A 12,863-nucleotide genomic window follows, 5' to 3' on the forward strand; every position below is an offset into this window, starting at 1 on the left:
GTTTTCTACTTTAGTTGAAAATCATTTTTTTAAAAAGGTCTTGCTTAAAATAAGCATTATTGTAGACAATACATATAACTACCTGAGTCGAAGAGTTAGGCTGATAGAATACTTTCAATTAGACATTCATAGGAAAAGAAAGGTAAGATAATGTTTAGAAAGGGAAGGTCTTTAAGCATGTTTCAAACCCTGTCGTTTTCTTAATTGTTAATTTAAAGTCTGGGTCTCATTATGATCAACGTGTATACATATAAATTTTTCCCTATGGTTTTACATTTTTGTAGGAAATTTTAGACCTTAATTTTTCATTAACTATTGTTTTAAGAAAAAAAAAACTTTGGGTCAATTGGAGAACCTGTTTTTAGGATAAAAATTATTCTGAAAAGGAAATGCTCTTGTATCATACACCAAAAAGGTAAATCTTTTCTAATGTTTCTACATAATTAATTTCTTCTTCAAAATGGACTTATATGTTCTTGATATACTCATTTAGTTAGTAAGTTTATGGATCACATTCTTTTACACACAAACAACAGGATGTTTTAGCAAATTAGACATACCAGCTCGGAGTGGCAGGCCAACCAAACAGTGTCATCTGGCCTGAAGTCGGTCGATTCCATATTGGGTCAGGACTCTCTGAAGGTTTGGGCCATTTCCAGAGTTCCAGAGAGACATGGGAATATGGGAACAGGGCAGTTCTGGGTCCCTACCTCCAAATATCTGAAGTAAACACTCACACAGGTAATTCCAACTGAATGGATGGCCCTTTAGGCCTATTTACTTGGGGTGGAAGCAAGGTTTCAGGCTCCTCAGAAACTAGACATCCCCTTGCAACTTGATACTCTCCGACACTGGGCATTCTCTCTACTGTACTGATGCATCAGTAAGGCTGTACTATACTAACATGGAAACATTTGGCTAAAGATGATGTGTTTCTTTTTTCGGGAGGAACAAAACTTCTAATATTGTTTTATATATATATTTTTTAAATCAGTGCAATTTAAAAATAGAGAAACTTAACCCAAAAGACTGTGGATTTACCCTGTATAAATACAGTCTATTAATTCTTGAAGATAAATTATCTGAGTCCTTTCCTTTTGTTGTTTCTTAGAAACCTGCTCGATACAGAAGAGCTGTAAGTTATGACAGTAAAGAATACTACAAGCGACTAGCCTCTGGCAACCCAGCCATTGTCCAAGATGCCATCGTAGAGAGTTCGGAAGGTGAAGCTACTCAACAAGAACCAGAGCATGGTGAAGACACTATTGCTAAAGTCAAAGGTCAGCCTTCCTCTCTGATTTTAATTAAAAACCATTTGGGAGCATTCCTTTTACTTGAATCTATATGAAAATATTAGCAACTATAAACAGTAGGGTCAACCTAAAAGTATCCGTACATATTTCACTATCACATCCTTCTTAAAGATTGATTTCTATATCAGAACTAAAGAGACTGTCTCTTCTTTATTGCCTACAGATGAATGTAATGTGCCTGTTGGCTTGATAATTTTTTTTCACTGTATCTGGCAGAATTCTCAGTGGTGCCTGATATTTAAGTTAAGGCCCTGAAAACTAAATAAATATATATAAAACTAAAACAACCACTAAATGTGTCATTAGTGCATGTTGGCTAACAGTAAGAAATAATGGTCTTTCTTCTAATGAGCTAAGACAGATTATTCCAAAGCTATACTTTATGAGCCTAGAAAGACATGCATATGGTGATGAATTGGACTAAAATGGCCATGGACTTTTTGATTTGTACTTCTGCATATGTGTGCCCCCTGCCCTCTTGCTACAGCTTCTTTGTGATCTGGACCTACCCAGTCTTGAAGATACTGGTCAAACTGTCCTCCTCTGAAGGCTTTTCCAACTCCGCTGTCCTCCAGTAGCACTTTGCTCATATCTTTTATAGCAGTTTCGGTGATTTCTTTCACTGATTTATGTTTTCCTAAATTATAAGTTTCTCAGGGGCAGAGATTATTTCTCCTCTTACTCTATAGATTTTGGCACATGCCTGGCACAAAATGGGAATTCAGTCAATATTCAATAAGTAAATCAGTACATTGTTTTAATTTTTTAAGCCTCTGATTTATCATAAATTCAAAAGTCTTGGCATAGTCTATAGATAAAACCCTAGAATATAAATTAAGAACTCTAAATTAAAAATTATTTTCAGATCTCATTGATAAAAAACTAACAGTATATGACCATGTCAACAAAAAAATTTATCTGCTGTTGTGATCGGTTTCTCCTATTACATTATACCTGTTCTCTCCTGTGATAACTATGAATTACTAAAGATTTCATAATCCATCTAACATTTTCATAGAATCACTGAAACTTTTATTAGTTGAACAAAGTTTTCAGCCTTATCATTTCTTGACACTGCATCAGCAAAGTTATTGAGATGGGTCCAAAGTTGTATTTCCTGGCTATAACCAAGGTGTATAATTCACAGAGTTTGTGATGTCTTGTGTTTGGGTCATTGGCATTTAACTTCTCTTGGCCTCATTTTCCTAATGTCTAATTGAGCTAAAACCACAAATTTTGGTGTCACTACTATGATATGCAAGATGCTATGCTAGATATAGAGTTGGAGGTTTTGATTCGTCAGTAAAGTAAAGTAAAGTAAAGTTTTGATTCGTCAGTAAAGTAAAGTAAAGTAAAGTAAAGTAAAAATAAAGCAGCTGGAAGCTTTTCGCCTTGTGGATATTCTCAGCAAGACTTGATCTTTCTTGTTTATTTATTATACTCTTTCACATGTGAAAATGAGGTTCTTCCCAAGGCAGAGCAGAACCTCTGATAACTTGTGTTCAAAGGCTAGGATTCTAACAGGCTGATTTACGTTTATCCAAAATTCTTAGTGTAACTATCGTTGGTAGATACAACATTACTTTTTTTGGTACAGAACTAAAGAATATGAAATTAAATGTGAGATTTAGAGTTTATTTTGAGTGCTTCCCATACTCTGGGTTATCAGTGGTTACTTTCATCAGCTGATTTTAATTTCATCTGTGATTATCAATAAAATTATCAAAATGTAGGCAGTAAAATGATAACTTACATGGCACATTAAATTGTCTGGCCCTATATTTTTAAAAGAATTGTTTTCTTATTCTTTATGACCTGATGATTTAATCAAATTCATTCATGTATGAATGACCATACTGCCACTTGTAATATGAGTCTTGAAGTAGTCCTCATGGGCCCTCCAAGTAGGTGGAATCTCTTATAATCATGTTTATAACTTGCTGTCCTAATTTTTGTTTCTGATAATGACTGATCATTTATTGAGGATATCCCCTCAATGACACCTGCCCATTAGCACCACCACTTTTACCATTAATTATGATAAGACCTCTGTTTATCATCATCATCTGACACTTACTGAGAATTTACTATTTATTATGCATGATACTAAACACTTTACATGAATTACCTCATTTAGTCCTCCAACAATCCTCCTGGTATCCATGATAGATAGTATTCTTGTCCCGGTTTTATAGATGAGAAACTGAGGTTCAGAGGGGACAAATAATACTCCAGGGTCATGCAGCTGTTTAACTCCAGAGCCTGTGCTGTTGACCACTGAACTGTGCTGCCTCCCCATACCTTTCAGAACTATCTCAAATTGGAAATGTAGAGGAGGGACTACATGAGACTAAACGGCTCTCAAATGACCCCAGCAAGACCACATGACCCTCTTGGCTCTTACCCTGCAGGACTGGTCAAGCCGCCTCTAAAACGGTCTCGATCTGCACCTGATGGAGGAGATGAGGAGACCCAGGAGCAGCTACAAGACCAGATTGCTGAGGGTAGCTCTATAGAAGAGGAGGAGAAGACGGACAACGCCACCCTGCTGCGCCTATTAGAAGAGGGAGAAAAGGTACCTTACTTCTGAAAAGGAGGGATTGTATTAAGTGGTTTGTTTCCATTTTACAAGACTAGTTGAAGGGTATTTATCTGGCAGCCAAAGGTAAGTATTTTAGCCTCTGCAGTGAAATCAGTATTAGGTGCCCTTTTGGGTTCAACACTCTGCGTCTTTCATCTGTAGGGTTTTCTGACCTCTCTGAACACGCTGAACAGCAAGAAGTTGCATCAGATATAGTATTAACAGTTGACACCTAGTTCACTGTCTTCCTCTAAACCCTTCATTAGGCTGCAACTCTTGCCATAATTCTCGTTTCAAACCCATGTACACAACCCATTCGGTAATTTGGCCCTGTATTTTTTCCTATACCTCTGTAATTCCAGTAACCACACAAGCAACTTCAACTAGCCCATCATCCCCAGCCTTGTACTTAACCCCTGCTTTGCTTCATTAACAAAAGACTGCTTTGCCTTCCTGTTTCTCTCAGCCTCTTATACCCTGCGACCCCTCCAGGCTCACTTTACTGACTCTGCCATGTAGCCTGAGCCCCCTGCATTTTGTCCCTTGCATTTTGTCCTTGCAGTTCGGTACATCCATGATATTTCTTTACTCTGCGCTTTACTCATTGTGTTCTCTGCCTAAATGACCCTCTTTCCATCACTTGCATAACCTCTGTCCTAGTAACTCCCATTTGATGCAACATCATTTATCTGGATGTCTTTAATGCTCACACAGAGGAAGCTTTCCTTCACTGTCTTGCCAGCTCAGGCTTAGTTAGACACCCTCCTCTATGCTTTTATAGCACCTTATATATATCACTCATTTTATCATGTTATTATTATTTGTTCCTGTGTCTGTCTCTTCACCTAGATAGTGAGCTCTTTTGAGGCAGGCACTGTTTCTTATTTCTGTCCCAGTGCTTTACACAGTTTCACTCACCTGATAGAAACTCAGTAAACCTTGAATGAAGGAGTGATTGGTTGAATAAATAAAGGGATAAATGAGTAAAGGAATGAATGAATTGAATGTATAGTGAGTATCACCTTTTTAAAGGTTGTTTTGCCTATTATATTAGATCTTGGTATAACACTTGAAATCTTATCCACTAAGAAATAGTAACTAGAAATTAGGGTTTAATTTTTTAAATTCTGTTCAAATATATGGCCTGATTAATCTTAAATGAAAACATAAAAAGAAAAAAGTATGTAACTATAAAAGTCCATTAGATCTGAAGGAAGTACAAGAGAGGCTTCTAGGGTCTTGGGAATGTTCTGTTTCTTGATCTGGATGCTGGTTGCATCATATTTTAAGCATTTGAAAATTCATCAAGCTATGCACTTATGAAATAAACATTTTTTTCTGTGTGTATTATTACAATAGAGTTATTTGAAAAGTATGTCAGTTTTTCTCCTGTAACATTCTAAGTTTTTATTATTGAAGTAGTTCAGATGTGGTGATGAAAATTAACTTATATTTGCATATTTTAGAAAATCTATTTTCTGATGCTGTCATTTTTTTAACTTTTTAAACTCATGAGTACAGGTTTTGCTCTAATTGCTTTAAGTTTGAATAGTGAAGGAGGTGTATTTAGACTGACATTTATTTGACATTTGTTTGACTCTGATTTAATTGCTGATTTTTTTTCCTTGATTCGTGTTGAACTGAGTGCAAGAAAGAATTTTTACTAAGGACTAGATCCTGCCTGTTGGAAAGAAAACACTGCTAACGTTGAGAGATTTAGCAAGTCCTTCCTTCTATGAGGAAAATGCAACTTCTGCCAAGTTTGGCTTTTTACAATGGCACAACAGGCTGCCAGGCAGGCAGACTCCAGTGGAGAGCAAATAGAGACAAATTCCACAACTCCAGTTCCAGGGGTTGTTATGGAAAAAGAGGAAAGTAAGCTATGTGGAAGAGAAGACAGCCAACAATTCCTAACATGATTATGTACATTGTCTCACTAACTCTCATGACAAACCAATGAAGTATATTTGAAACTTATATGAAGACACAGAAGCCCAGAAACATTAAGAAATTTGACCAAATCTATAGTTAAACAACAGAACTGGGAATTCACTCAGGATTGTCAGGCTCTGCATACCTTTTTCACTCTGTATCATCCTGCCTGGCCCAGGGCACAATCCTAATCTCCTCTCATGTATGCCTCAATTCTCTTTCCTGCAAAGTTTGTGTCTGTCTCCTTCCTTTTCTAACTTGTTCATTGACTGTAGAGCCTAGTACACATGTGCCTAGCACGGAGTTAGTACTCAGTGAATATTAGGATAAGTGGATTGGGTGGATGGATATGAGTAATGGTTGTTTCCTTTTACTAAAGTCAGCTGCAACTCAGACTGCAATCTTAGCTATTCTTTTTAATATGCTTAAACTCTGGTTAATATGCTTAGCTCAGGGGATGCCATCACAGAGTGACATCTTCATAAAATCTTGTTTGCCCATTAAATCCATGTTTAAAGACATTTTGCTTCATTTATATCAAAAACAGAAATTACCTGATTTTTAAAAACTATATTAATGAATGTTTATGGTTTTCTTTTTAGATCCAACACATGTACCGCTGTGCTCGAGTCCAGGGCCTAGATACCAGTGAAGGGCTACTTCTTTTTGGTAAAGAGCATTTTTATGTGATTGACGGATTTACAATGACAGCAACCAGGGAAATAAGAGATATTGAAACCTTACCTCCAAAGTAAGTGAATGAAGAGATACAAAGTACAGCTATCTTTAGAAAGCAATACATCTACATGGGTTTGTTTGCTTTTTTTCTTTTTTTTTTGGCTGCATTGGGTCTTCATTGCTGCGCCGCAGGCTTTCTCTAGTTGCGGCGAGCGGGGGCTACTCTTCGTTGTGGTGCGCAGGCTTCTCACTGCAGTGGCTTCTCTTGTTGCGGAGCATGGGCTCTAGGTGCGCAGGCTTCAGTAGTTGTGGCACGCAGGCTCAGTAGTTGTGGCTCACAGGCTCTAGAGCGCAGGCTCAGTAGTTGTAGCACACGGGCTTAGTTGCTCTGCAGCATGTGGGATCTTCCCAGACCAGGGCTCAAAACTGCGTCCCCTGTTTGGCACACGGATTCTTAACCACTGTGCCACGAGGAAAGTCCTACATAGTTTTTTTTAATGCAAAAATTGTGTTTCAAGTAATGTTATCTCTCAGTTTTTGTGCATCCATCATTAAATATTCACCAGAGTAATAGTTATTTCAAGGCTATAAGAGACAAATTTACCTTATTTATCAAAACGAAAACTAAATAAAATTTATTGCTATGCATTAATAGCACTAGATATAATACAAGTTCCTTGTATTATAATCTATATATTTATAAAGTTATTATGAATTTGTAAATTGTTCTTTTTTTCAAATTTCAGTGCGAACACAGTTGTAGAGAACATACAGGCAGTTATATAATACTCTAACAAATGTAAAAGTATCCATGTCCTCTGAGTACCCTAGAAGCAGTGTGACTGAAGCACAGGCAGGAATTAACTGAGTTTATCCATCTTCCTTTTCTTCTGCCAGCCCTATGATGGACGTGATAGTGGGTAATGGAAAACCCAGAGACAGACAAAGCCCAAAGGAAGATGAAAAAGCTTAAAGCTTAGAAAATCAACATGCTCTTCTCTTCTTTTAACATTTTGAACACCTAACATGCACTGTGAATGTGGACATGGTCATCTTCATTGCTAGGAGATATTTCAAATAATTACTTTCAGTAGCAGTCAGGGCCACATTATGACTTTTACGGTCCTCTTCCTACATATAAAGATACCTAAAATGATGTTTTTCTGACTGTGTTGGTTTAAAGATGAATATATTCATATTATATATTTAAACATTTTCGTCTACCTAAAAATTCAGTTTTTTGGGCTTCCCTGGTGGCGCAGTGGTTGAGAGTCCGCCTGCCGATTCAGGGGACGTGGGTTCGTGCCCTGGTCCGGGAGGATCCCATGTGCCACGGAGCAGCTGTGCCCGTGAGCCATGGCCGCTGAGCCTGCGCGTCCGGAGCCTGTTGCTCCGCAGCGGGAGAGGCCACAGCAGTGAGAGGCCCGCATACCACAACAACAACAAAAAAAAGTTGTTTTTTCTCTTGATTTTAAAAGAAATTAAAACATTTTCTTGGCCCGCCTAAAAGAATATAGGCCTTGGCACTTGCCAGCTGTGCCTGAAAAATAAGCCCTGACAGCATGAATAGTATTTTTTTAAAGTTATATTCATCAAAGGGGGTTTCTGGTATACTGAATAGCTACCAAATTATTCTCTTAAAGGTATGTCTTTTTTGAACTAAATATTCAGATATATCGATTCCTGCTTCTCTTCACATGTTGAAAATAACACACTCTTTATTGAACAGTGAGTTTACCTCTTGCTGTGTTTTTATTATCTCCTTTCTCTGGGCTGCCTATAGTATGCATGAGCCAATTATCCCTAGAGGAGCCAGGCAAGGCCCCAGTCAACTCAAGAGAACATGCAGCATTTTTGCCTATGAAGATATCAAGGAAGTTCATAAAAGGAGGTATCTCCTACAGGTGGGTTGATTTAGTAGTAATAAATGTTTTGTCAGGTTCCTTTACTTAGAGGATGTATACATGATAGGATCCACATTATTCCTTAGAGTATTAGATTTGGTTGTATGATAGACAAGCTCATGTCACATGGGTGCATAACTTTACAATACATCCCCCTTCTTAATAAAAAAAAAAACCTAAAACTTTGAGTGATATGTTGTTATCCATCTTTCCCTATAGCTATCCAAATTTATATTATAATTTTCTTTGTATATAAAAATTGCATTCTCACTATAAATTTACAAAATTTTATAATTATTTTACCATTATTCTGTTAACGTTTTTAGAAACAAATTGAGCAGAATAAACTGGCACTGTTTATTGTGTAATTTAATTTGCTGGGAATTCATGACTCTAAAAATGTTCTTCAGTCAACAAGTTAATTCTTCAGCATTATAGAAATTCATAGTGGAAAAGTTAATATATAACCCTATTTGTGTTTTTTCTTAATGTTTTTCTCTCTGATCATTTCAGCCTATTGCTGTGGAAGTTTTCTCTGGAGATGGACGGAATTACCTCCTTGCTTTTCAAAAAGGAATTAGAAACAAAGTCTATCAAAGGTATTGTTTATTAGAAATACTTCATAATGCTGTCATGGGAAGAAATGGGAGGTAAAGCATTGCCAGTTCAGCTAGTTTTTTAAAAATCTGTTAAATCCATGAATTAACTTCTTTGAAGAAAATGTTTGTTTCATTTTTGCCAGCCTCTTGAAATGTGATTCTTCTGATGCTATTCTATTTTGAAATCACATTTTTCTTTCTGGTAACTTGTAGTAGATATCATCAAAAGCCACCTTAGTGATAAAGTCCCATGTCTCTCAGTGTAAAAGGATGATGAAACTGGAGCTTAAAAAAATAATACTTCAGATTCAAAATAGGCTTCTTTCATATTTACCAAAATGAAGACAGTGTCATACCTTGCTATTGAATGCAGAGCCTGAGTTTCCTTAGAATTTGTATTCATATGAAACTTTGCTGACTTTGGAAGAGAAGTTGGATACCTTCATCCTTGAAAAAGTAGCATAGCCAAGTAAAGCAGATGATGTAATCTAACCATATTTCATTTTTGGTAAACTGTGTTTAAATTTTATCTTATAAAAGAAAAATAGTATATTTCCATGTGCTTCAAAATACTTCTGTTGGCATGTGAATAGTAAGGCTTTTATGAACTTATCATAATATAATAGGAGAGCCCTCTTATTCTTTGAAGAATGGTGTAGATCCTGGCAATCCCTCTATTAGAGAAGTTTTGTATTTCAAGTGAGGAATAACTAATACCAAGCAACATTGCTTATCATTGCAGTACAGTAATACTACCTGTGAGCACGAGGGAAATGAGGGAGTTTCCTCAAATAAAGTGCCTGTGGATGTTGATTGGGAAGAACTAAGTAAATGACTGAAATTTTAGTTACCTATCTTATGAATTTCTAAAGGTGATATTGCTTTCGGTGTTAATAAATTATCTGCTCTTCCCAACTAGAACCTGTGGCAAGGAGATGAGATTGTCTTTATATGAGAAATGTCTGTGTATATGCCAAGTTCAAGGTCCACATTCATTCCAAGAATTTTCCCACAATTCTTTTTTGCTCTTAAAAAATGTATGTTGACATTATGAGCAACTCTGAAAATAATTATAGTAGTGTCACATAAAGGTTCTTATCATGTATATATTTTCATTTGTTAGAGATGTCTCTGTCCTATCATTTGTTTAGCTGTTAGCACTACTGACTGTCATGTGAATATTTAGCTTTTAATCACTCTTTAGGACATCATTAAGTTGAGTTAATTCCTGTGATTCAGTGTGTCAGGGCTTTTCTTCAAGTAATGTGGCAGCATATGTAAAAATCCAAAATGACAGATTTTGCTATGGATCTTTATATTTGGCTTTGGAAGCCGTCATCCTACCCTTTTTTGTTAAAGAATGTTCTAATTATTGTATATTCCCTTTGCCTGCCATTTACTGAGTAGTGGTGGGGTAAATGCAGCAATTAAGATCTAAATGAATCATGCTTTTGTAAGTTCCCATTAGATCCTGACTGAAACATCATTTGCAATTTTATACTGTTTTTAAATTTTCCAGGTTTTTGGCTGTAGTGCCATCTCTAACTGACAGTTCAGAGTCTGTGTCTGGGCAACGACCAAACACAAGCGTGGAGCAGGGGTAGGTTGCTTGCTTCTTGCACATTATAGTTTAATACTGCAGTTGGATCATTTCTATCTGGACAGTACTATTTAATATTTTTAATGAGTGTTCTGCCACCCCACCCCAACCCCCAGGGGTTTGCAAAAAATTTTAACTACTGAAAACTAGAAAAAAAAAAAAGAAAATGTATGCATGATGGCTCATGTCAGATCAGTGTCAAATTGATCACATTTTGATCAATTCCCTTTAATCTTTTAAGCATGCATATATTCCTATGTGCACAATTGAGTCCATACTAAAAACACAGATTTTTATTCTGCGTCTTTTATTCAGTCTTATATGTAAATATTGCCTCCTGGTTTTAAAAAAATTCTTTAGAAACTTTGCCTTTATTTACTAGCCCTTCATCATATGTATAAAGCATTCTCTTGTTCTTGGATATTTCATCTTTATCAGGTTTCCCTGTTATAATAATGGAAATGTGATACCTCATTATTTTTTTAGGATAAAATTCCCGTAGTAAAATAGTATGAATTTTAAGACTCTTAATATGCAAAACCAACTAGATTTCTATAAAAATTATACACATCTATATTCCACCGATAGTGGATAAGTTAGCTTATCTCAATAGATACCAGCTTTTTATATTTACTTTTTCACTTTTACCGATGTTTAAAGATGCTTTGTTTTTAAATGTGCATTTCTTTTCATATTAGAAATCTTGAGCTCTGTATATATTTGTTAGCCATTTAAAATTATCATTTATGAGTTATCTGTAACTTTTGCCCATTTTTTTCCACTGAGTTCTTTATTGGTGGTGGTGGCAGTTTGGGTTTTTTTGTAGTTTTTTTTTTTTTCCAGATATAATTGATATTACATTAGTTTTAGGTGAACAATATAATAATTCAATTTTGTATATATTGTGAAATGACCACCTCAGTAAGTCTAGTTAACATTTCCTCTGAATCCTTATTATCAATGTGCATGAGATTTTTTGGTAATAGCATATTATCCCTTTGCTTGTCATATTTGTTACAAATTGCCAAATTTTCTCTTAATTTTTTTTTCTTACATTTAAAAATAAACTTCTGTTTTTGTGTGTTCAAACCTATCAGTGGTTCCTTTGTGCTCTTTTCAGCTGCTTTTAATCTTAGGAAGTCTTTTGGATGATAAAGCCATTTCAAGAATCTGTATACCTAGCTTCATTTTCGGGTACTCAGGAACTGGTAGCCCTTTATAATCCATTAGAAAAGAAGCAGTAGACAGCAGAAGCAAGAAGAACTACAATCCTGCAGCCTGTGGAAAGAAAGCCACATTCACAGAAAGATAGACAAAATGAAAAGGCAAAGGACTATGTGCCACATGAAGGAACAAGACAAAACCCCAGAAAAACAACTAAATGAAGTGGACCTAGGCAACCTTCCAGAAAAAGAATTCAGAATAATGATAGTGAAGATGATCCAGGACCTCGGAAAAAGAATGGCAGCAAAGATCGAGAAGACGCAAGAAATGTTTAACAAAGACCTAGAAGAATTGAAGAACAAACACCTAAAAGAATTAAAGAACAGACAAACAGAGATGAACAATACAATAACTGAAATGAAAAATATACTAGAAGGAATCAATAGCAGAATAACTGAGGCAGAAGAATGGGTAAGTGACCTGGAAGACAGAATGGTGGAATTCACTGCCGGGGAACAGAATAAAGGGAAAAGAATGAAAAGAAATAAAGACAGCCTAAGAGACCTCTGGGACAACATTAAATGCATCAACATTTGCATTATAGGTGTCCCAGAAGAAGAGAGAGAGAAAGGAACCAAGAAAATATTTGAAGAGGTTATAGTCAAAAACTTCCTGAACTTGGGCAAGAAAATAGCAAATCTAGGAAGCACAGAGGGTCCCAGGCAGGATAAACCCAAGGAGAACACCAAGACACATAGTAATCAAATTGACAAAAATTAAAGACAAAAATTATTAAAAGCAACAAGGGAAAAATGACAAGTAACATACAAGGGAACTCCCATAAGGTTAACAGCTGATTTCTCAGCAGAAACTCTACAAGCCACAAGGGAGTGGCACAATATATTTAAAGTGATGAAAGGGAAGAACCTACAACCAAGATTACTCTACCCAGCAAGGAACTCATTCTGATTCAATGGAGAAATCAAAAGCTTTACAGACAAGCAAAGCTAAGAGAATTCAGCACCACCAAACCAGCTCTACAACAAATGCTAAAGGGACTTCTCTAAGTGGGAAAAACAAGAGAAGAAAAGG

At 36.1% G+C, this 12,863-nt stretch overlaps 1 protein-coding gene across 6 annotated transcripts in view; it reads left to right on the forward strand.

Moving 5' to 3' along the window:
- Positions 1-12,863, forward strand: part of WDFY3 (WD repeat and FYVE domain containing 3) — a 261,777-nt gene that overhangs the window by 211,630 nt on the left and 37,284 nt on the right. For all 6 annotated transcript variants that reach the window (XM_060012227.2, XM_060012222.2, XM_060012224.2 and 3 more), the window contains 6 exons: positions 1,112-1,280; positions 3,725-3,888; positions 6,429-6,577; positions 8,288-8,408; positions 8,922-9,007; positions 10,527-10,607. In XM_060012227.2, the coding sequence (XP_059868210.1) occupies positions 1,112-1,280; positions 3,725-3,888; positions 6,429-6,577; positions 8,288-8,408; positions 8,922-9,007; positions 10,527-10,607 (770 nt within the window). The remainder of the gene's footprint in view (positions 1-1,111; positions 1,281-3,724; positions 3,889-6,428; positions 6,578-8,287; positions 8,409-8,921; positions 9,008-10,526; positions 10,608-12,863) is intronic.

The sequence above is a fragment of the Delphinus delphis genome, chromosome 5 (genome assembly GCF_949987515.2).
Source record: "Delphinus delphis chromosome 5, mDelDel1.2, whole genome shotgun sequence".
NCBI classification, from domain to species: domain Eukaryota; kingdom Metazoa; phylum Chordata; class Mammalia; order Artiodactyla; family Delphinidae; genus Delphinus; species Delphinus delphis.